Source organism: Heteronotia binoei, chromosome 10 (genome assembly GCF_032191835.1).
Source record: "Heteronotia binoei isolate CCM8104 ecotype False Entrance Well chromosome 10, APGP_CSIRO_Hbin_v1, whole genome shotgun sequence".
NCBI classification, from domain to species: domain Eukaryota; kingdom Metazoa; phylum Chordata; class Lepidosauria; order Squamata; family Gekkonidae; genus Heteronotia; species Heteronotia binoei.
The window spans coordinates 53,728,523-53,754,477 of NC_083232.1; the positions used below are offsets into that span (position 1 = coordinate 53,728,523).

The 25,955-nt window shown below is 45.8% G+C and overlaps 1 protein-coding gene across 1 annotated transcript in view; it reads left to right on the plus strand.

Annotated features, from left to right (window-relative positions):
• Nucleotides 1-25,955, plus strand: part of DNAH11 (dynein axonemal heavy chain 11) — a 279,382-nt gene that overhangs the window by 179,935 nt on the left and 73,492 nt on the right. Inside the window, exons 58-61 of the mRNA XM_060247705.1 lie at nt 14,229-14,342; nt 15,400-15,543; nt 16,726-16,908; nt 18,191-18,292. Coding sequence (XP_060103688.1) covers nt 14,229-14,342; nt 15,400-15,543; nt 16,726-16,908; nt 18,191-18,292 — 543 coding nt within the window. The remainder of the gene's footprint in view (nt 1-14,228; nt 14,343-15,399; nt 15,544-16,725; nt 16,909-18,190; nt 18,293-25,955) is intronic.

Consider the following 25,955-nt stretch of genomic DNA (forward strand, 5'->3'; position numbering starts at 1 on the left):
CAGATCACCACGACAAGCCGAACCTTGGAGGCGTAAGCCTCCTCAGACAAAACAACCTTTTCAACATAGGGCACGCCCTGAAGCTGCAAAGAAGGTGACACCGACCAATAAACAGTCTCTGTCATGGGTGCTGGGGACCCTTCAGAGGAAGTTGAGTCTGATGAGGAAACTGTGCCCCTGCCACCTGCACCAGTGCCCCTGCCTCCTGCTGGAGAAGATCCCAGCCCCCCTGCCTCGCCCTCTCGGGTGGCTCGTGTGCGTGACCGCCTCCGGCAGGACCTCAGGGATCGGAGGAGGGCGGCACGCTCACAAGCAAGACGCTCCCTGAGCCCTGAGTTCTGAGAGGATTCTGGCCCTTCTAAGAGCAAGGATGCTTGAGTGGTAACAGGATCCTGGCTGCCTCCCTGAGCCAGCAATTAGCCCAAACGGGCAACAGCCAGCAGAGGGCTATATAGCTGTGGGCTTTGGGAGGAAGCTTTGTGGAAGCAACTAGTCATCTCCCTGACATTCTAGCATCCACTCCGGCTTGACTTTGGTTCCTGACTCCCTGACTTTGGCTTTGGACTTCTGGACTCCCTGACCTCGGCTTCTGGACCTCAGACCTGCGATACTTCTACAGTGATTCGGATTTGGCGCCTCGGACCCTCCTGCTTACTGGCTACAGACCTCGGACTGCCTCTGGACTTTGCCTGACCCGGCCCCAGCCGTGACAGATTGCTTCCACCGACAAACACCCACTCCACAGGATGGATGCTGAAGCAAGTGAAACCACAGAACTACTGGCTGCGCTCCAAGCCCAGGTACAGCAGCTAACACAGGCAGTAGTGCACTTGCAGCAACAACCTGCGGCCAGTGCTCCAGCCAAGTGCCCAGTTCCCCCACCTGACAGATTTGGGGGTGCCGTGGAAGAATTTCCTGCCTTCCTAGCACAGTGTCGGCTGTACTTTGAACTGAGAGCACGGGACTTCCTCAATGACAAAACCAAGGTGTGTTTCGTCATCAGTCTGTTAAAGGGGCAGGCGGCCAAATGGGCCACACCCTTACTGGTCGCGTCCTCTCCCCTACTGACTGATTACCAGGGGTTTGAGGCCCACCTGTCTGCTGCTTTCTCAAACCCAGTCCAAGCAGCCACAGCTAACCGGAAGATCAGGGCACTGAAACAAGGCAACTCCTCGGTGGCTCAATATGCCACTGAATTCAAGCTCCTGACCCAGGACTTGGCGTGGAATGAGGCTGCCCAGATGGACCAGTTTACTGAGGGGTTGGCAGAGGAGGTCCTGGATGAACTGGCCAGGGTGGAGCAGCCACCCACGCTCCAAGAACTTATCACCCTCTGCCTCCGCATCGATGGCCGCCTGGAAAGTCGCCGCCAAGCCAAGACCAGAGGGCGCCAGCTCCCTGCGCCGTGCTACCTGGCTCCTCGCCCGTCCCCAGCTAGTACCAGCACCAAGGACGAGCCTATGCAGCTTGGAGCTGCTCGACCCCGCCTGACCCCAGAGGAAAAGACCAGACGCCGCACGCAGAATCTGTGCCTCTACTGCGGCACGGCAGGCCACTATGCCTCTGGCTGCCCTGCTAAGCATCGGATACCTGGACCTTCGCTGCCACCGCCGCCAAAAGGGCAGCCCCAGGCGTAAGTGGACCCCCCAGCCTGGGGCGACTAGCTGGGTCCTCCGAACAGCGGGCTGATACCCCAGGGCCATTCCTGCTACCAGTCAAACTCCGTCTGCCTGACGAACGCTGGCTGTTCGTGTATGCCATGCTGGACTCGGGAGCGGCCCACTGTTTTATAGATGCCGCCTTTGTGAAGCAGCACCAGATCCCTGTGCAGACAAAAGGGATTCCGTCGCTGGTGGAGGCTATTGACGGGCGCCTCCTCCGTTCTGGCCCCGTCACCCAGGAGACCTGTCCCATCACCTTCCACGTCCAGCAGCACCAAGAACAGCTGCGGTTTGATGTCGCCCGCATGCCTCGCTTCCCGCTGATTCTAGGCCTTTCCTGGATGAAGCTGCACAACCCCATCGTGGACTGGGCCCAGCAGGAACTACGCTTCCGAGACCCATGCCCCCATCTGACTCCTCCCACCACTCTAGCAGCTGGCATCCCGAGTGGTGGTCCTCAGCTCCCTCAGAAGTATGTGGACTTTGCTGATGTCTTTGAAGAGACAGGAGCTGATCAGCTTCCCCCTCACCGGCCCTACGACTGTGCCATTGATTTGGTACCTGGGGCACCACTCCCGGTGGGGCGTCTGTACCCAATGTCGGAGCCGGAGTTGGCAGCTCTGCGAGACTTCCTGGACAAGAACCTGAAACGCGGATTCATCCGACCCTCAACCTCTCCCCTATCTGCTCCAGTGCTCTTCGTGAAGAAGAAAAGTGGGGAGCTCCGGCTGTGCAATGACTACCGGGCCCTGAACAAGATCACCATCCGCGACCGGTACCCTCTACCACTGATCCCTGAACTCTTGGATCGCCTAAAGGGGGCCCAAATCTACACCAAGCTGGACCTCCGTGGAGCGTACAATTTGGTGCGCATACGGCCCGGAGACGAATGGAAGACCGCGTTTGGGACCCGATACGGGCAGTACGAGCACCTGGTAATGCCCTTCGGACTGACCAATGCCCCCGCTGTCTTCCAGAGGTTCATGAATGACATATTCCGGGACCTGCTCGACCGCTTCGCGATCATATACCTGGATGACATCCTAATTTACTCCCGCAATCCTGCCCAGCACACCGAGCACGTCCGCCAGGTCCTGCAGCGCCTACGAGCCCATGGTCTCTACGCCAAGCTGGAGAAGTGCGACTTCGACCTGCGCTCCGTCGAGTTCCTTGGGCACATCGTGTCACCGCAGGGGATCCTCATGGACCCGAAAAAAGTAGAAGCGGTCCTGACCTGGCAGGCTCCTCAGAATCGCAAAGACCTGCAGCGGTTCCTCGGTTTTGCCAACTACTATCGGCAATTCATCCCGGCCTACGCATCCCTGACCACACCCCTGACTCAACTACTCCGCCCCAAAGAACCCTTCCACTGGTCCCCAGAGGCCGATAACGCCTTCTCCACCCTGAAGACTCGCTTTGCCACCGGGCCACTCCTGAGATACCCCGACCCCCAGCTTCCCTTTACGGTGGAAGCTGATGCCTCCAACGTGGCCCTGGGAGCAGTGCTGTCCCAGCGCGAGGAGCCGTCCCAGCCACTACAGCCCTGCGCCTATTACTCGCGGCAGCTCACTGCTGCAGAGAGGAACTATACCATCTGGGAGAGGGAGTTGCTCGCGATCAAGGCGGCGTTTGAGGTTTGGCGACATTACCTCGAAGGGGCTCGCCACCCTGTTCAAGTGCTCACCGATCACCGGAACTTGGAACACCTCCAGACCACCCGCCGTCTCAACCAGCGCCAGATCCGGTGGTCCCTATTCTTCTCTCGCTTCGACTTCCGGATCTCCTACATCCCCCATACCCAGAACCGGAAAGCAGACGCGCTCTCCCGGAAACCGGAATACGCCCCTGCCTCAACTGAGACCGCGCCCGCTGCTCCAATCCTGCCGCCCTCAGTATTTGCAGCCACCTCCACTTCACCAGCACTCGTGGAGGACATTCGGGCTAGCCAGGCCAATGATCCCTGGGTCCAGCAACACCTCCAGGCTCTCCAAGATGACCCAACAGGGGAGTTCACGACTCGAGGCGGCCTCTTGCTACACCGCGAACGCCTCTATGTGCCGCCCGGGCCCTTGCGGGCAGAAGTGCTACGCCTGACCCACGACTCGTTACCCGCCGGGCACTTTGGACAGCATAAGACCACCCACTTGCTGACAAGGGAATTCTGGTGGCCACGAGTTCGCGCTGATGTTGCCCGCTATGTCAGCTCCTGTGACGTCTGCCGACGGGCCAAAGACATCCCAGCCAAACCCTCAGGGTTGCTGCAGCCCTTGCCCACATCTTCAGGACCCTGGGATACCATCTCGATGGACTTCATCACGGAACTTCCACGCTCCAAGGGTCAGACTTGTATCTGGGTGGTCGTCGACCTATTTACCAAGATGGCCCACTTTGTTCCGTGCCCGAAACTCCCCACAGCTCAGGAGACGGCCCAGCTTTACCTGCAACACATCTTTCGTCTGCATGGACTCCCAGACCATCTGATCTCCGATCGGGGCCCTCAGTTCTCCTCTCGGTTCTGGCAAGCCCTCCATTCCAGCCTGGGTACTCGAGTGCACCTGTCCTCGGCCTACCACCCACAGACAGATGGCCAGACAGAGCGCACCAATGCCACGCTAGAGCAATATCTCCGCTGTTACACCTGTTACCAGCAGGATGACTGGACCACTCTATTGCCCCTAGCGGAGTTTGCATACAACAACGCGGTCCATTCATCCACCCAAATGACCCCGTTTGCTGCAACCTACGGGTACCACCCTCGGTTCTTCCCAGCGATCCTACCACCCACGAATGTCCCCGCCGTCGATGCCTACCTGCAAGAACTCCGTGCCAGCCAAGACTTGCTCCGAGAGCAGCTACAGCAAGCCAAGGAGGCATATAAACGGGCTGCGGACCGAAAGAGGCAAGAAGGCCCTCCAGTGCAGCCGGGGGATCAGGTGTGGCTCTCAACTCGCTACCTGCGCCGGCCTGGTCGGTCTCACAAGCTGGATGCACGGTTCATTGGACCCTACCCCGTCGTTGAACAAATAAACCCCGTCGCCTTCAGGCTCCAGTTGCCACCCCACCTCCGCATTCACCCCGTGTTTCATCGCTCCCTCCTTGTTCCGGCTGCACCCCCTGACCCAGCTCGGACTCCTTCCCCACCGCCCCCACCACCAGTGTTGGTGGATGACGAAGAAGAATATGAGGTGCGCCAGATCCTGGACTCCCGGTACCATCGTGGAGGCCTCCAGTACCTGGTGGACTGGGAGGGATACGGCCCAGAAGACCGGTCTTGGGAGCCCGAGGACAATCTTCATGCCCCGGACTTGGTGCACCAGTTCCACAACGACCACCCCGACCTTCCAGGTCCCTCGACGGAGGGGGGCCCTGGGGGGGGGGATAGTGTCATGGGTGCTGGGGACCCTTCAGAGGAAGTTGAGTCTGATGAGGAAACTGTGCCCCTGCCACCTGCACCAGTGCCCCTGCCTCCTGCTGGAGAAGATCCCAGCCCCCCTGCCTCGCCCTCTCGGGTGGCTCGTGTGCGTGACCGCCTCCGGCAGGACCTCAGGGATCGGAGGAGGGCGGCACGCTCACAAGCAAGACGCTCCCTGAGCCCTGAGTTCTGAGAGGATTCTGGCCCTTCTAAGAGCAAGGATGCTTGAGTGGTAACAGGATCCTGGCTGCCTCCCTGAGCCAGCAATTAGCCCAAACGGGCAACAGCCAGCAGAGGGCTATATAGCTGTGGGCTTTGGGAGGAAGCTTTGTGGAAGCAACTAGTCATCTCCCTGACATTCTAGCATCCACTCCGGCTTGACTTTGGTTCCTGACTCCCTGACTTTGGCTTTGGACTTCTGGACTCCCTGACCTCGGCTTCTGGACCTCAGACCTGCGATACTTCTACAGTGATTCGGATTTGGCGCCTCGGACCCTCCTGCTTACTGGCTACAGACCTCGGACTGCCTCTGGACTTTGCCTGACCCGGCCCCAGCCGTGACAGTCTCTTTGACTCCCTCACTCCTCTCCGACAGCCCCAACATCGCCCAGACATCAGACTGCAGCCGTTCTGCCACAACTGGGAGTCCATAACTTCAGACTCTTGGGTTCTGACAATCATGCAAAACAGATACACCATAGAGTTCAGTTCGACTCCAAGACACCACAGGTTCATAGCTACCCCTCCTTCCCCTCCTCTGCTCCTAGAAGTGGCAACCTTGCTGGACAAGGGAGCTATAGAATCAGTTCCACCTCAATATCATCACACAGGCTTCTACTCCCGCTACTTCCTGGTGCCAAAGAAAGACGGTGGGCTGCGCCCTATACTGGATCTCAGGAAACTCAATCTCCATATCCGCCACAAAAAATTCCGTATGGTCACTCTTCAGTCCATCTTACCACTGATTCCAGAGCAAGCCTGGATGGCATCAATCGATCTGCAGGATGCCTACTTTCACCTCACCATCAACCACCATCACAGAAGGTTCCTCAGATTTGCTATAGGAAATCAACACTTATCAATTCCGTGCTCTTCTCTTTGGCCTTTCAACAGCACCAAGAGTATTCACAAAGTGCATGGCGGTGGTAGTAGCAATTCTGAGACAACAACGAATTTCCATCTACCCGTACATAGACAACTGGCTAGTCGTCGCCCAATCCAAAGAACAGCTCCAGACCAATGTCTCGGCTACCCTCCCCCTCTTGACTACCCTAGGCCTTCAGGTCAACACCATGAAATCCAATCTGATCCCTACTCAGTCCATACAATTCATAGGGGCATACCTATCGACAGTCGCACGCAAAGCCTGTCTGCCAGCAGACAGAGTACAACATATCAAATCTCTGGCCAAAGAGATAATTATGCTAGGCCTCATGGCGGCCACCACCTCCATCCTTCTTTTTGCCAAACTCCACATGCGCCCTCTACAGCTGTGGTTTGTGCGGACATTTCATCCTCAACGGCAACACCAACTGACCGTACTAACCGTCCCGGCCCATATCATCCCTTTGTTGAAATGGTGGACGGTAGACCATCACCTCCTGAAAGGAATGTCATTTACTCAGACTCCTCCCTCTGTGATTGTCACCACCGATGCCTCCAAGTGGGGATGGGGAGCCCACTTGGAAAAACTCACAGTACAAGGGCAGTGGACAGATTACGAAAGGTCTCTCCACATCAATTGCCTGGAACTACTAGCAGTTCACAGGGCGTTGAGATCTTTCCTTCCGTCCCTTCACAACAGGCATGTTCAGGTCACCTCAGACAATATAGCCACTGTCTTCTACATAAATCGACAGGGAGGCACGGCCTCCACCAGATTGTGCAAAGGAGCCCTAGCCCTCTGGCACTGGAGCATCGCCCATGGCATCTTCCTATCTGCTGTGCATCTACCTAGAGTCCAGAACATTCAGGCGGACGCTCTGAGTCGACACTCTATCAACAACCACGAGTGGACCATCAACAGTCATTATCTTCAGGCTCTGTTCCAGAGGTTTGGTACCCCAGAGATAGATGCATTTGCATCCCCAGACAATGCACAATGCCCCCGCTTCTACATGCGTGGTCCTTCGTCTCCTCTATCGGCAGGGGATGCCTGCCTTCAAACATGGAACGGACCACTACACTACCTATTCCCGCCAATACCACTCATCACGAGAGTATTGCAGAAAATTATGACAGACAATACCAACTGCATCCTAGTGACTCCCTGGTGGCCTCGCCAACCCTGGTTCACCACTCTCCTTCTCCTATCGAACGGCACATTTCACCGACTCCCTCAAGCCCAGGACCTACTCTCCCAGCAGAGAGGCAAAGTCCTACACCACAACCCTATCCTCCTTCGCCTTACAGCATGGAGAATCAGTTCATGACCTTCCCACCGGAGGTCTGACATATCCTGCTCAAATACAGAAAACCTGCCACTAGAAAATCATACTCCTTCAAATGGAAACGTTTTTTGGAATATGCAAGTCAACATAGATTCAAACCTGATTCAGCCACAATCAACCAAATTCTGACTTACACTCTAACCCTTTCTAATGCTGGACTCTCGTACTCCTCTCTGAAGGTCCATCTAGCGGCCATCTCTGCGTTCCACCCCCGTATCGAGGGCTCCACTGTATTCTCTCACTATGCCACCAAGGCCTTCCTGAAGGGGATCCTTCACCTCCACCCTCCAATCTGCAAGATCCATCCTGCTTGGAGCTTATCGCTAGTGCTGAGTCAATTAATGAAGCCACCCTTCAAGCCCATGGCTTCCCTTCCTCTGCACCTTCTAACCTGGAAAACAGCCCTACTAGTAGCTCTTACTACGGGCAGAAGGGCCAGCAACATCTGCGCCTTTAGAGCAGATCCTCCATACACAGTTTTCCACCACAATAAGGTAGTACTGCGCCCTGACCCCGCGTTCCTACCTAAGGTGGTCTCACCTTTTCACCTGGGAAAACCCTCCATCTTACCGGCTTTCTTCCAACACCCCACAGATGCGGGACAACAAACCCTGCATAACTTAGACGTACGCAGAGCTCTGGCTTTCTACATCGAAAGGACTCGGCAATTCCAAAAGGACACTAGACTCTTTTTAACTTATGCAACCCACAATCAGGGTGAAAAAATCTCGACACAGAGATTCTCAAAGTGGATTGTGGCTGCTATTGCGCTATGTTATGAATTAGCAAAACAGCCAATACCTGAGCACTTGCGAGCTCACTCTACTAGAGCCGTCGCAACGTCAACAGCCTTCTGCAAGGGCATTCCAATGGAGGACATCTGCACTGCTGTGGTTTGGTTGTCCCCATCCACATTCGCCTTGCACTACGCTCTAGACGTTCGTGCCCGGCATGACACGTCCTTCGGACAGGCTGTGCTGCGATCAATCTTCGACTGACGCCTTCTGCTGTCTACATTGTGAGTACAAATTTATTCTCTTGAATAACTAACAGTGCTTTTCACTTACAGATCCAGCACCTGCCTCCTGACAAACAGCTTGCCAGTCACCCATATGTGGGACTGCACAGAGACCACGAAGAAGATGGACAGGTTTCTTACCTGTAACTGGTGTTCTTCGAGTGGTCATCTGTGCAGTCACACATACCCACCCATCCTTCCCCACTGCTGGATGCTCATATCAATTCACTTACTATACCTCTATGGCAGCGGGAAGAAACTGAGTGGGTTGGGCGCCTCCCCCTTGTCTAGGCATGCGCAGACAATGCCTCCTCCCCGGGACGAGGGGAAAGGCGCGCCAAAATTAACGCTTAAGGATTGCTTTGAATTCTCCGAGGTGGGCCCGATCCTGGCGGATAAACCCATATGTGTGACTGCACAGATGACCACTCGAAGATCACCAGTTACAGGTAAGAAATCTGTCCTTTCCTGAGCATCACACCTACCTTCAAGTAAGTAGCTGGCTAGTATCCCAATGTGGGACTGCATAAAAGATTGAAGATGAAAACAGGGTTACACTGCAACTGATATTGAGTGTTTTCTATGCAGGCACACATTCCCTCCCCCTTCCTGCTGTGAGCTCTTCTTAGCTTGCAGTGGCTCAAGTTTGAACTGAGGAAAGGAGACGTGGCTGTACTGGAGCATGTGACCGTTTGGGTGGGAACAGACTACTCTGCTCCAGCGTGCAGCACCTGTTAGGTTCTAGCTGGCTTAGCCAGAAATTTGTCTCCAGCAGCAGGCACTGAAAAAACATCTATTATAGTTAAATGCAACCCTGTTTTCAAAACCCAAACTCATATAATTAAATTTGCACCAACTGAACAATTCAGAAAAACTTCAGATTTTGTAATCATTCATTTCAAGTAGATGTATTTTCTTTCTGTTGTGGTAGTTGTTCTGGTGATTTTAGCAGGATTGGAAAATGCTCTTAACACATTTCAAAACACTTCATTAAGCAATTAGGTTCAAATCATGATGTGACTATCATGAGATAATTACCCCCTTGGGACTCTTTTCAGGCCCTGAGACTATTTTTCATGCCTCTAAGAATAAACTAACATACCTTGCTTTCGTAGTGTTTTCCTAAGACATATTTATTTATTGAAGACATATTCATGATCATCATTAATTTAAGCCTTCTTTAATTATTTCAAGATGGTATATGAAGATTAATTTATATTTTTATTTGAATGAAAAAAATCAGGAAATGAAAATTTATATTTCAAGAATATGGATCTAACTACTTTTATGGGAGGGAAGGCAGCATGGTACAATCTGATCTTGTCAGATATCTGAAGCTATGCAGGGTCACTGCTTGGATGGGAGACCACTAAGGCGTTCATAATGATGGGAGACCACTGACTCTGCAGAAGGCAATCCACCCCTGCTTTTCACTTGCCATGGAAACTTCTTACTGGGTTTGCTGTGTCATCTCCAACTTGATGACACTTAGTTTACGCACGCAACTATTTTTATACTATTTATGGCAAATAATTCATTAGCATTAGCCAGGCTTTCTTTAATTTAAACTGCTGAAATTGTAGTGGCTCATTAGCTGTGGTCAGTTGGATAGGTCATCAGTGTATCCAATTCTTAACATGACCTAATCTGTGGATACTTAAATCCAGAGACTGGAGCCATTAACAAAGGCAGATCTTTCTGTTAATTTGAAAAAGACCTCAGGCTTGCAGAAAAATCTGAAAATTTAGGGGGGAAAGCCAACATTGGGGGATGTTAAAACGCTCCAGCATTATAGAAGCATTGACTGTAGCTTTAAGAAACAAATGTCGTTGGTAGCACTTGCTAGATGACTACAGTAGTGCTACAGGCCCTCAAGCCTTGGCACCTGTCAATGAAAGGCAGAGGGAGGGGGCAGGGGCCTTTCAAGACTGTTCTGACATTTGAGGGAAAATAGGTCCAGCTTGCATATAACTCACCCAGGCCTAGCTACTTGATACTGTTAAACATCAGTCATCCCACAAAAGCTAGTATCATGTAGTGGTTAAGAGTTTCAGAATAGAACCTGGGAGATAGGGGTTCAAATTCCCACCCTTCTGTGAAACTCACTGCGTGACTTCGGGCGAGTCACATTCTCAGCCTAACCTACCTCATGGGGTTGTTCTGATGACAGAATGGAGGAGAATATTGTAAGCTGCTTTGGGTCCCATTTTGGATAAAGGTAGAGTCTGTGAAGTAAATATATATCAGTATAGCCAAAAATATGGAGCAGATAAAAGGTTAGTTGGTGGGTGGGTGGGAAGGAGAGAAGGAAGGGGCTTCCAGGAAAGAGAAAATCATGGGGGAGGGTTAAGTAAGATGCCCCCTGCAAAGTTTTGTGGGTGCCCCATTTGTTAATATTGATCATACTAGTTGTCAGCCTTCAATCATGAACTGGAGATGAACTGTAATTACAAGCCAACAAACAACATTATTCCAATATTAATTTATGATGCTTCCTGTGTAAACCAACCAAAGATGGGATCTCAGCACTCATGCTTTAGAGTAATATTGTAAAGAAGAAAGACATTTCAACTGACAATTTTATGTCACAAATGCTAAGATATCACACATTAGCTAAAGAACAGGCAGTCCTCTCACCACCCACAATACTTTGGTTTTATTCAGTGCCCATCCATTTATATCTCACCATTATCTCTTAAATTGCATCCTAACATAAGAAGTAGCCTGCTGAATCAGACGAGTGATCCGCCTAGTCCAGTATCCTATTTGCACTGTCCACAGTAGCCACTGGAAAATGACTCATCACAGGATTCCCTTACCCATTAATGACTCATATTAGAAATCACAGGGCTGCTTATGATCTACCAGCTCTGCTGCCAGTAGCTAGCATGTGAATGCCATGTGCGTTCCCTACTACTTGCATGTGAATGTTAACATCCTGATATTTTCTTTTACAAAAATTAGAATTAATTTCAAACCACCAGTTTTAATTGGAATTTATTGAAAAACATAAATGGCAACTGATATAGCTGAAGTCAAAATTACTGCACTACTCTGCAAAATGTACCCATTCTAAATAAGTATATCTAATACAGTCATCTGACAATGTCCTCTGATAAAGGATATCCTTGGAGGTTGTAAAAAATGTGATGGTAATAATATTTTGTTCTTCTTTTCCTTTCAAAGTTTGGGAAGTTGGGGAGCTATTTTGTTGCTTGCAAGACCAGTTTCCACCAGACTTTCGTGATGTCTTAATTTAAAAGGTGCTTTTTTTCTGCTTACAGAATCAGTAAGACATAGGTGAGCAGCGTGAGTCAGTGCAGAGAGAGCTAATTCCAAATAACTGTTGGTACTAAGAGGTTCTCAAGTTAAAGGCAGGTCTGCATGTCACCACCAGAGGTATTTGACTAAACAGGGTAGAATAAGATTTATTATTTCCATAGTAAAAATTGATCAAGGAATTTGTTCCAAAAGTTCAATTTAGAATTTGGAGGGAGGGGGCGAGTTTGGCACTTGGATATATCCAAGATTAAAGGCACAACATGAGTGCCTTTTAACTTGGTGAGACTCATTTCTAAGTAAACATGCACAAAATCCGACTGCTAATCATAAAAACATATTTAATAGCCTTTGTTGTAGTTTCATGTCTCATTAAACTTTAGCAATATTATGAACACTGCATCATTTTTTTCCCTTAAATACAGGGGATGCATACCTGTACATGAGCCCATTTAGTTGATTGCAAGTTATAACAATTGGCTGTGTATACAGATGTTCATTATTACTATTTGCATATGGTCAGGAAGACAAAGAGAGAGGAAACTGACTCCCTATCCTCCCATCATAGTACCACTTGATTGGCTCTAAAGCCTAGGCAATTTTACTTAGCAGTCAGTGAATTGAATCAAAAATATAGTGATCATATGCCATTTTCTGAATTTTTACAGGGTTTTTTAAAAAAAATGGAGACAAAGTGAGTACTTCACTGCTATGTCACGTAGCAGCACTAATATAAAGTTTAAAACAAAATATATTGATTGACAGCAAACTTACCTTCTTTCCTCTTCCTCTAGTCACAGTGTTTCCCTCAATTTGCTAGGATTATTTAGATTCAGACAGTACTGATTTGTCATGGCATTAATGTGCTAGCTATCAAATATTTTAAATTAGCAGAACTGGTAGATCATAAGTAACACTGTGATATGGAAAACATCATTTCAACCCTTCTGTTGTCTTCTGCAGTCAGTTGTGGTTACCTGAAAAGTTACTTGTGATAGTTAAAAGTCATCCCCCACCCCCAGCACAGTCTGAGATGCAGTATGGTGGGCTGCAGCTCTGAAGTGGGGGGAAGCTACAGGAATCACTGCCATAAGTATCTTCTTCATGTGAGTGGAATTGTCTTCTATTAGTGCTAGGGTGACTTTGTATCTAACTTATTGGTTTGTAAGGAGCTGTACAGTTCCAAAAGCTTAAAGGCATGTCTGTCTATAGGAGAGCCAATTTCTTCTCATTGCCCCCTCCTACATACCCCATATTGCCCCTTTTTTCTGGAGGTCCACTGGCTTCAAGGAACAAAGTGTTGGGGGAGGGTAGTGGGCTACAGCAGGTTCAGCAAGTGGGAAAGTCATACTCTGTGAGGTCCATGGAGTGAGTTGATCTCAGTTAGATAAAAGCCAGTATCTTTGACCTTTCCAAACAATAGTGTGTGTGGAGGGAGGAAAACAGTAATTGTGCAGTTATTACTTAACTGTTGCACTGGATCCAGACCCTTTTTTTTAAGTAGCACCTCTGTGGCACAGAAAAGAAGCTTTTCTTCAGATAGGGTTTCCAGCTTCAGGTTGGGAAATTCCTGGAGATATGGGGGTGGAGCCTGGGGAGGACAAGGACCTCAGTGGGATACAAATACAACATCATAGTGTTCACCCTCCAAAGCATTCATTTTCTCCAGTGGAACTGATTTCTGTAGTCTGGAGAAGAGCTATAATTCCAGGAGATCTCCATGTCCCACCTGGAGGCTGGCATCCCTATTTTCAAGGCAAATAAACATTTGTGTCAGTGGGGAAATGCAGCCGAGAGAGCGCTAATGGACAGAGCATGGTCCATAAAACGCATTTGTATGAGCGTAACATCATCTTTGAATAGTCTACGGCATTGTTAGTAATAAGCAGTAAAACATCTTCCCCTATTTCTGTGTCATTTTTGGAAGTTTGAGAGTTTAGGTGATTAACTGTGGCATTTTAACACAGGAGCAGTAATATAATTTTTAAAATGAAGTGATTGCTAACATGCCTTCCTCTTTCTTTGTGCTGCAAATGCAACAGTGTACCTTTTAAAAATCCCTGTGTGAAGTCCAAGGAAGTCAGTATCTTCTTCCCAGTACAAAGAGAATTTGCTAAGCTTTATTTTCATTCCATCCAAGGTAACAGTAATTCTTGTCTTATGCATCAGGATAGATACTTAAGTCACCTCAGAGATAACTATGGCTCTGAGTCCTTAGGGTTGCAGAGGATATAACTTTGCATAAATGAAACACTTGATAGTTGGGTTCACACTCTTATCTGAAAATGTGGTATATACCAATGCTAATACACATTAATGCTTGGAAGAGGTTCAAATTAAAGCAGTCAGTTGTACAGTCATAGACTTAAAGGATCTCAAATTTAAACCAAGAGTCTGTGTTCAAATAGGTAGTCATGATCCAAGAAGAAGTATCTTGTAAACAGAAAGAATGTGAAGATGACCTGATGAAAGCCGAACCTGCTCTGGTAGCTGCTACTGCAGCTTTAAATACACTTAATAAGGTAAGAACCAGCATGGTAGCTCCATCACATAACCTGGTAATTGAATGTTGTATTGTGCCTTATGCAAAGCAGTTTGTCACTATGATTGTAGCTCCTAGGATAGGAACATTTTTCTTGCTAATGGAATAGACATGATGATAAAAACCAGGATGGGGGGAACAAAACCAGTGGGAAAATATCACAGAATTCCCCCAGAAAAAACAAGTCTAATGAATATGCAGTAATGTATTATATAAAACAAAAATAAGATAGTCTATAACAATCTATAGCAAGTATACCGAAGTCAGATCACAAGCTTGTAATATATGTCAAAAATGCAAAGCCAACAAGCATGCAAAAAATATAGAGTACACCAATGAATGGAACAGCAGTCCTCAAAATGTCAAGGCACAAAGAATATATATTAATCATTATGAAAAGATATTCTCAACAGAATTTGATCATAAAATTGACCCATTTTGGTATCAAAGATCAAGAGTAACCGGAGATTAAGACATTGAGCATTTCTAAATCCACAATGGCTGCAGTGCAAAGGAAGTTCCAAAGACCTCAAAAATAATACATGTCGTAGTATGCAGTCCAAGGGGCCACTCTGCCATTGTGTCATTGCTATTGTCAATGAAAGATCCTCTGCCAGTATCACCTTCCACTACAGTTAATGCCCAGTAGGTACCCTTTGAGGCATCCTCCACCCTCCATCATCACTGGAACTATCCATTCTGTTCTGCTGAAGCGACTGTTGATCTCTGAAAAGGTTGGATGCATCTTAATCTGGTATCTCAGCTGTGACCATTCTGCCTTGAGTGACTTTGCTAGGAGTTTAGACCCCTTATAGTATTGCTGTCAGCTTCACTGACACAAACAAACCTCCTCGACATGTTAAGGTGTGCATCTAAGTCTGACCCTTAGTAAGTTACTAATGCAGGAAGGGTACAGAATTAACCATAATTAAAGAATTACCCTCTTCAGACTAAGTCATAATTCACCTTATACTGCTATGGACATTTTTGTTATATGCTTGGCTTGTTTCAGTGCCATTTTTGTGATTGTTCTTCAGGCAAATCTTTTGGAATTGAGAGCCTTTCCTAGTCCACCTATTGCTGTAACAAATGTTTTAGCTGCAGTAATGGTCCTATTGGCGAATAAAGGAAAAATACCAAAAGATCGGAGTTGGAAAGCCGCTAAACTCTTCATGGGAAAGGTACCTACAACATTGGCATCAACCTGCCAAATTGTGCTGTGACTTAATCTTTTAAATACAAACGTCAAAGATAACATATTGAAAATTTAGTTGGATCCTGTGATCTATGAGCACAATAAGTTAATAAAATTGATCTTTACCTCTCTCCCCCTTTCTGTTAACAGCTTTCTACCACCCTGAAAAGTTGCTCCTGAAACCAAGGGAACAGGGTGGGGTACAGCATAAGGGGGTGCAGCTTGAGGGGAAATTGACAGAAATTATCCTTCATACACACACATACACAAACAAGCTCTTCCACCAATTGTGCAGGAGAACCTGCAAGATAGAGTGTAAGGCAGCAATTTTTGCTTAAACCCTTTTCTTTTTGCAGCCTCTTGTGGTATATCATACTTTATTCCCAAAGGCCATTTACTACTAGGGATCCACTTGGAGTGGCACAGGATGTTGCAGGGAGAAAGGGAAGAGATCCGTTCTTCTGTTCATAGTTCATAATATTTTATAAAATGTTACTGAGTCACAAATAAATTGCGGGGGGGGGGGCACTCACTGTTGCAAAGCTTGAGAACCTGCAAGCAGTAAGAAGATATTTATGTTACATTATCTGCCATCTGGCTGGTTCCACAACTGAAGAGAAAAAGAGCAGTGGTGTGCATCAAACAATACTCTGTGGCTAACTATCCATTTCACTGCAAAAATGTATAACACTTTTTAAAGACAGGTAGGCTTGGGAAAGGGAGAATTTGAATTTGAGAAGCAGCCAGGAAGTCATTAATTCACTCATAAACCATTTCCACCTTCTCAGCTGGCCTACACATGAGGAAATATACTTTGTACCCCCCACCCCAGTTCTACCCTCCAAAAGCTGATTATTTGGCATACAGTGTGTAGTGAATTATTCATTGTAACACTATGAGTAGCTTCATTGAGAGACACAGTTTCTTCAGACAAGGCAGACCTATAGGGAGAGAAAGTGTAAGTCACTCAAGCTTCTTTGGACTTCAGACATTCTGAAGCTACTCCTATGTGGAAAAATTTTAGGTGGATGGGCTTAAAGTTATTTGAAATTGGCTCTGTACTTTACATTGTTTTCAAAACTGAGTTTGTTATGCTTTTTTGGGGGGAATGGGTATTTTCACTGTTGTTTAACAGTAGTTAGATGCAATAAGTATTGTCTTTTTTCAGACTGATGAATTCTTGCAAGCTTTAATTAACTATGATAAAGAGCACATCCCAGATAATTGCTTGAAAGTGGTCAAGCAGCATTATTTAAAAGACCGAGAATTCAACCCAAACCTGGTCCGCATGAAGTCATTTGCAGCAGCTGGTCTCTGTGCCTGGGTTATCAACATCATAAAATACTATGAGGTACTGAATGTGCTTTTTCTAGTTAAAGTATTAAATGGTTTCGGGAAGTAGTATTTCTTGAATATCTTGAGGATGTTCTTTATGGAAGCAGTATTTTTCAAGTAAAGATGTACTTGTAAGCTGCATATAAATTGCTTACAGCAGCACTTGGGCAATTTTTAAAATCTCATACTATAATATAGCAAAGGGATATCCCTCTAAATTCTGTACTGGTGTGTTGCAGTGGCTAAGACTATGGGCCAGGATGTCCCCATTTCAAATTTCATCTGATCCAAGAATTCATTAGATGTCCATAGTTTCATTAGAGCTTAATAACACTGTTGTGTCTGACAGAGTTGTTGTAAATATTCCTGGGTAATGTATGTAAAACAATTTAACAGTGTAAGCACATTATTTAGATGTGAATTAATGTTATTATTGTATTGGGTACTTTCCTAACATATTCAGGAAAGCTTGAGAAGGTCAAGGATGGAGGTGGTGGCACACATGCACTGTTAAGAGCTGCTTTTTAAAGTTCAAGAAGAAGATTCAGAAAGCAGCTTGCAATGTGTTATTAGAGAACATCCCCACACATCTCTGCATCAGTGCAACTGAACTACAGGCAGTGTTCTCTCAAAACTGTGAACATGAGCAGCTGTTCATTAACACAGGAAACCCCACTCAGTAGCAATCTGAAGCTGTGCAGGGTCTTGCCCATTTTAAGATTACAGCAGTTATATTCTGCTCAGGATACGAACTGCTCCACTCAGAAGGGGAAAAATCAGAGGGAACATTGACAGGCTATGATAGCTGTGAAAATACAGAGTAGCATTTACTGAACTGTTATCATATGTCAGGATATTACTTTAATTAAGCACATACACCCATTTATCTGCTTTGTGAAGTTCCTTCCTATGACTTCTAAGTGCAACTAGAAAATTTGAAAACAAGAGATGATCGAACACTAATTAAAATAATGTCTAGTAAGCTGTTGTGAAAACAACAGAGGGCAAAATCCTAGTGAGATCATGGGGCTGGATCCAGACTAAATGAGTAATTCCCCCCTTCTCTCTGCAGATCCCCCTCATGATGCTCCTCATGGTCTCCTTTCTCCCAAGAGTAGCATTTTGTGGACATCAGAGGGGCTACAGTCAGAGGGGGAGGGGCTACAGTCAGAGGGGGAGCCAGCAAGTTTCCATTCTGCTACTGGAAATCCAATCAATATGTGACAGTTTTATATTGTATTAAACTTGTTTTGTTGACCCCTCATTAAAAAATTTTTGTGGAATATGTAATTTCCTAGGTATACTGTGATGTGGAGCCAAAACGTCAAGCACTGAGCCAAGCAAATGCTGAACTTGCAACTGCTACTGAAAAGCTGGAAGCCATCAGGAAAAAACTTAGTGTAAGTACAACCTACTATGTTCTTAATCCTGCTGCATAGCCCCAAGCAGATGTAACTGGCTTGCATTTGAATTGCTTTGTGGCAATGCTCTGAGCCTGTCTCTAAAGATAAGGGATTTTATTGCCTTCTAGCTCTGCCAGAGTATGAAGCTATTATTTTATTGTCAAAGATAAGATATGGTTATATTAGGCATTATTACATCTTTTCTGGTAAACCAGCTGAAAGATGTCATACATTTTGTGTTTGGTAACTGAGTGCTTAATAAGAAATGACAATTTTACCAAGAGCCATTTAATCCTATTACTACATGTATGTTTTATTAAATATATTTAAGTATTGATTATATATGTTGCTCACCTTTCTAAAAATCGCACAATGCACATCTGGTCTTCTGTTGGACTTGTTCAAAACTACCACTTGGATGACGATCTCATATAATTACAGACATTAAATGTATGCTAGTTTAATTGGTCTCTTTTTCAAGGTACAATTGAGGATTTAACAGCACAGTGTTAAGGATGCTTTCCCGGAAGTAAGCTCCATTGAATAGACTTGCATAGGATTCTGAGAAGGCTTGCTTAAGACTGCACTATTAATTGCTTAAACTCAAATAGACAACCTAGTCCTTACTCCAGCAATATAAATTATTTGCTACTGTTTATAATGATACTAAATGCAGTGCCACTTGCATAGTGCTTCCCTTTAAAAAGAGCATGCTTTATCCATATTTTGACCCATCTGCTTACTAGTCTTTATCTCCCAATGGTCTCTCAGCATTGTGCCTGTTTATTACTTATTTGCTTACTATGCTTTGTGTTTATTGTTCCATGTGTTAATACTTTTGAAAAATAGAGTCACAGGTAGTCGTCCCTGTCTCATAGATTTCCAATGGAATCCTATCCTGTAAGCCAGTGCCTTTCTGTGGGGAAAGTGCTGTACTAATTTTTCATACAGAAGTTTTTTTTCTAACTGGTAATTTTCTATAATGATTAATAAATATTGCAGCTATTACAAGATAATCAATAATACATCATCACTCTGGATGGCATTGTGCTACCAACCCTTCATTTTTAATGTCTGCTGAAATATATTTCAAAATGACAAATTAAGTCCTGGTCAACATATGCAATAGCAAAGATAAATCTTGCTGAAACGTTTTTTTAATTTTTCTTTTTAAAAAATCTGCCATGAAATATTTTATATAGTTTAAAATATTAATTTGTGAATGTCTTTTAAATTTAAATTTACAAAATTCTGTATGTCTCTTCCATATATTTCGTTACCCTGTATATAGTCCATAAACACTGTTTATGTTTATATGTCCCATGCACTATACACCTCCTTAGCACCTGTGGAAAGCCTGTATGTTTACCAGCAACCACTGTCAAATAGTATCTAAAGAGGTGTCATGTTCACAACTCTGCATTGCTGCATATTAGAAGTGTGTACCATCCAGCATACGTTGTTATGGTCTTCTGTTCAGGTATAGCAAAGGTACCACACATAGTTTTCTGTCACCATGTGGCAAGGGCAGACAAGACACAGGCCACTGCAAATAGTCACTGCTCTGTGGTAGTAGCAGATATTCTACTGTGTGTCATACCTGACATCTATGTGTTCTAAGTAATTTCAGTAGGAATGCTTTCTAGATAGCAAACACTCCAGCCTAGAATTAAGAAGTTATAAAAATGCAAAATCATAACGCTTTGAAAATTTATTAGCTTAGAAATGATCTTAAGAACCTTTGTGGATTGTTCTTTATAATGAACATATTTTACATCATCTTTGAATAAACAGCAATTAGTGTCTAAATAAAGAAGAGGCAATTGGGAATCTGTGAAAAGCTGCAGTGGAGGAAGAAATGAGTTGGATCCAGGGATTTACTCGCAGAAAGCACTGATGACTATAGATATTTCTTATTTTTCCCTCCTTTAGGCCAGTGGTCCCCAACCTTTTTGGCACCAGGGACCGGCGGCCTGCCCACTGCAGCCCCAGGGCCGGCAGGGTAGGGGAACTGAATTTGGCTTCCCCCCCCCCCTGCATTGTGCGGCCTCGCTGCCCCCCACCTTCCCAGCGCCGCCTCCTCCTCCTTCCATTTTTACCATGTTAAGCCGGGGAAAGCGCTTTCCGGGCTCTGTAAAAACTTGCCTCTGCAACAGCAGTGACGAACGAACCGCTGAACAAGTGGCACTGCCCTTGCCCTCTGAAGGCAAGGGCAGTGCCACTTGTTCAGCGGTCACTCGCCACTGCTGCCGTGGTTTCCCCCATGGATCAGCTGATGGGGGGGGCTGAGCTTTTAAAGAGCCTGGAAGGCACTTTCCCTGGTTTTGAATTGTAAAAACAGAGGGAGAAGGAGGTGCCGCACTGAGAGGGTGGGGAGGCTGCAGGGCACTGCAGGGTGCGGGGAGCGAGGCTGGTGGCGCAACTGCTGAAGGGCTACAGACCGATACGGGGGTTGGGGACCGCTACTCTAGGCAGTCCCTTCCAGCTCTGGCAGAATTTATTCCTAGGGTTGGAAGACTCATGTTGACAAAGAGCCACATGGGTTGGGAGGCTGCAATGTGGTGCAGCCTTTTTACATCAATAGAAACTTTCCCATGATTGAAAATGGTTGCTGGAGGGAAAGAAAACCTGGGAAGATCTGAGGTCCTTACATGATCCTTGCCCTGGATCCAACCCAATGAATGGACAATTCCTTACTACCCAGAGTGCCTCTTTCCTTCTAGGATTTCTATGGCTCTGGACAGGCCAGTTTCCCTTTCTCTTTCTGTCTTGTTTTGCTTTTAATGGCACTGCACCAGCTCTCATAATCCCAAGGACAATGGGCATGTTTACTCTGTTTTCAAACTAATATTCTGCATACCTGAGTAACCTCCCAAGTATGCAAAGCCTCCTAGTGTTGCCAGTTCCCTGGTTTTGGAGGCTCTAATCTGCTGCCAGCCAGCTGGTCAGCAGGGGAAGCCCCACCACCAAACAGCCCCCTCCTGCACCAACATCATTGGTGCAATGATATCACCAGGAAGTGATGTCGTAACGCCAGGCACATTGTGCACAAGCACTCTAGCATTTTGGCCAAATCCTTTGGTTACCATAAAATGCAAGAACATCCTGGGGACCTGAGAGCCCCCCACTGGAAACCAGGTAAGACCCTGCAACCCTATTCCTTGTTTGTAGATGGTTCTTTTTCATTGCCTTGCTGATAGACACTCAACTGTGAGTCTTGCAGTTAGAGGAAACAAGCTGACGGCTGGCAAGGAATTGCAAAAGTTTTGAGGATATTAGGAAATTCCTGTATATCTGCATAACCACCCAGATCCCCTAAGAAATTATATAAGCTCTTAGGTACTTGAGCATGTTGGTTTCCTCACCTCCTTTCCCCTGCTGATTCTGCATTGCTCTGAATTTCCTGTGCCACTTAGAGCAGGGGTGTCAAACATTTGGCCCGCGGGCCATATCAGCCCTGCAAAGGGCTCCAATCAGGCCCTCCAGCAACTGGCTGTCGTCTGCTTCATTTTACTTTGCCTGCTTTTTTCAGTTTCTTCCCAGATAAACCAGAACAGCAAAGCAGCCTTTCCCTCTCCCCCCTCCCTTTTCCAAAAGGGAGGAGGAGGAGGGAGGAGCAGTCTCAGCCAATGAGGGAACTTGGCTCTATTGTTCTGCTGGGTGATTAAGTTTGCCAGGCTCAATTAATCACTCTGCAGATCTACTGAGACAAGTCTCTCTTCCTTCTAATGAATGGCTAAGGCTCCTCCCCCTCCACATGCCCCAGGGAAGGAAAGAAAGAGCCAGAGCTTCCTTTGCCAGTCCCCACTATCAGGAGAGAGCTACAAAGAGTGCTTTTAAGACTAGCAACGTTTTAGTGAAGGTATGAGCTTTTTGCCTTGCTACAGAAAGAGAGAGTTTTGTTGGGCTTGTTATGGGTGTAACTGGGTTCCCCTCCTCTTTTTCACTGTACTCATGCCCTCCAGTCTTTCTCAATTGAAAGCATGTGAACTATTTAGAAGAGAAATATCAGCATTAGGATGAGAGTGTGTTCGACCCCAGGTTTACCCAGCAAATTTTCCTTAATTTTTCTTTCACCTTTTCCTTTGGTTGGGGGTCTTTAATTTAGACCTCCCAGACAGTATCCTGACACTGACCACTGTACGTGGCTGTATCTCTGTTCTTGTAGTTGTTTTTTGGAGGGAAGTTGTATTTTTTTTTAGTTGTAGTCATTTTTCTGGGGAAAATGATAATTTTGTAGACAAGCACATAGCCCTCAGTCTGTGCCATGGTGCCTTCACATGTTGTTGACTAGTACGTGAAGCAACTTCTGTACAAAAGTTCACAATGCCCAACTGCTTCATGTTCCTCTGGGTCTTAGGCTCAAAGCATTGACTATGAGATGTCTGTAATGAATGCCAATGAATCAAAAGTAAATTTGCAGCTTACAGACGTGCACACCTGAACAGCACATATTCAAGACTGGTACAGCACAGACATTGTCTGCAGTTTTTGATGCAATAATTCATAGCAAGAGGTGACATTCACCAGTGACTGTAAAACAAAATATTGCAAGCATGCTAATATTTTAAGCATGTTTTATTTTAAGTAAAAAAAAAATAATTGTGTGTCTGTGCCCTTTATAAAGTTTATATGTCCGCTATCTGGCATTACATTTTATGATACACATGGCCCGGCCCGACAAGGTCACATTTATGTCAGATCCGGCCCTCAAAACAAATGAGTTTGACACCCCTGTCTTAGAGCATCCTCAGTCCCTATCAAAGTATCTCCTGACTTCATTTCCAGAAAGCAGAGTGGGAAAAAAGGGGCTCAGCTATCTTGAACTTGATTCTCACCAATAGGGAAGAACTGATTGACGAGGTGAAAGTAGTGGGCACCCTGGGAAGTAGTGACCACGTAGTTTTGGAATTTACAGTCTTGGGGAAGAAAAAAGCTGTATGTAGTCAGACATATAGGTAAGACTTCAGGAAAGCAAAATTTGACAAACTTAAACTTTTGACAGAGATGCTGGGTAGAATCCCATGATCAGAAATACTTAAGTAGAATGGAGTTCAAGAGTGGTGGGAGTTTCTTAAAAGTGAAATTTTGAAGGCACAATCACAAACAATTGCTAGGAAAAGGAAAAATGGGAGGAGCCTAAAGAAGCCAAGGTGGCTTCATAAACAGCTTTCTAAAGAATTGAGAAATAAAAAAGACTTGTTTAGAAAATGGAAGGAGAGCCTTATATCCAAGGATGAATATAAATTCCTATACAGCCCAAAATCACATTTGCCTTTTTAACTATCACATCACATTGCTCACTCATGTTCATTGTATGGTCCACTAAGAGCCCTAGATTATTTTTGCGCAAACTACTGCCAAGCCAGGTCTCCCTCATCCTACAAGGAAAGGTTGAAGGAGCTGGGTATGTTTAGCCCAGAGAGGAGATGACTGAGAGGTGATATGAACACCAAGTGTTGAGGTGTCATATAGAGGATGGTGCAGAATTGTTTTCTGTTGCCCCAGAAGGTTGGACCAGAACCAGTGGATTGAAATTAAACCAAAAGAGTTTTTGACTAAACATTGGGAAGAACTTCCTGACAGAGTGGTTCCTCAGTGGAACAGGCAGGGGTGGAATTTTAGCAGGAGCTCCTTTGCATATTATGTCACACACCCCTGATATAGCCAATCATCCAAGAGCTTTTTTGTAAGCCCTTGGAGGACTGGCTACATCAGGGGTGAATGGCCTAATATGCAAAGAAGCTCCTGCTAGAATTCCACCCCTGGGAATAGGCTTCCTTAGCAGGTGGTGGGCTTTCCTTCTTTGGAGTTTTTTAAACAGAGGCTAGATAGCTACTATCTGACAGCAATGCTGATTCTGTGAACTTAGGCAGATCATGAAAGGAAGGACTGGAAAGGTTGCATCAGTTCTTAGTTCTTTTGGTCCCTTCTTACATGCCCAGGGAAATGCTGTTTGCCACTTTGGGATCAGGCAGCAATTCTTCTCCAGGCCAGTTCTGCCACTGGAGAGTTTTTTTTCTTTTTCCCATCTTCTGGGCTTGGAGCAGGGGTCACTGGGTATGTATGTAGAGGGAGAGGTACTTGTGATTTTTCTGCAGTGTGCAGGGGGTTACAGGGGTGGCCAATGGTAGCTCTCCAGATATTTTTTTTGCCTACAACTCCCATCAGCTCCAGCCATTGGCCATGCTGGCTGGGACTGATGGGAGTTGTAGGCAAAAAACATTTGGAGAACTACCATTGGCCACCCCTGGACTAGGTGATCATGAAGGTCCCCTCCAACTCTATGATTCTGTGACAACATATCTTACATTCAGGCAGGCATGTGTACTACCAAAGATGTCACAATGACATCTTTGAAACTATCATCCCCTGATCAACAACTGGAAAGAAAGCTTGCTATATGTGGAAAACACCAAACAATGTGAGAAACTTCTTTTCCCATACAAATCAGGTTAGATACATTTAACCAAGGTCTACAGTGACCTGGCCAATCCATTGCATTTACTAAAACCTGACTTCCATTAAATACAGTGTGATAAATTTAATGATGTCCATTGCCACTGAAAATGAGTCTCTAATAAAAAGTGACAGGAGGGTCTCATTTATAAAATAAAAAGTGGCATATTGTTAGCATGAAGTCTGCATAGTTTTTTACCTGCTGGCGTGGACATTTGTCCATAAAATTTCAAGTCCCATGCTGACTCCTATGTTACTTTTACTGTGAACGTCTTGAAGGGCCATGGCTCCGAGGCAGATTTACATACAGAAGGACACAAATCTAGTCCTTGGAATCTCCAGTTAAAGAATATTGAGTGGTGAAGAAAACCATTTTTTTCTTGAGACTCCGGCAAGTTGTTGCCAGTCAAAGTATTGTACTTGACAGAGCTGAGATACAAGGTACCTTCTTATATTCATTTGCAGACAATTTTTTTTTCTTCTCTCTTTCTTTAAATAATGCATGGCTCTTAAACCTTTTCTACTAATTACTGTTGAATGCTCAAGTCAAGTAGGTGCTTTGGATTTTAGAAATAAGCAAATGGATTGGAATGTTAAAGTAGTCTCTGTCACTTCATGGTGATGCACTCTGAAATAGCAGTATAGATAGCCCTTCCTTGATTAAAAAAAAATAAACTGTCATGTTCTGGAATACAGATGTTTGATGCTGTGGGAGGATTTTGTGCTCTTTGGATTAGGACAAGACTGCCATCATTAGGATTCCTTACTTAGAATGACTTTTTAACATAGATGTTTATAATGTATGTTACATATTAAAAATAAATTAGGTGGATAGGAATACCTCTGGGAAAGAGATGTTCTCAGTTTAACCCAGACTTGCAAGCAACAGAACAATTAACAGGCTGCATTTATTGCCTTATGACACTCTCACCATCATTCTCCCATTCTGACATATTACTGTTTTATTGGTTTCCCACGCAAATGCTATCCAGACCAAATGTTCTTTCAGTTTGTTAATTTCACTATTTTGCCACTGGATTCTAACTTTGTCCCACTTTTTTAACCACTGCCCACCAGCTATATGTAGCTCTGCTCACTGTACCCCATTCCATTGTCTGATGAAGTAAGCGTGCATACGAAAGCTTACATTCTGAATAAAACTTTGTTGGTCTTAAAGGTGGTACTGGGCTCCTACTTTGTT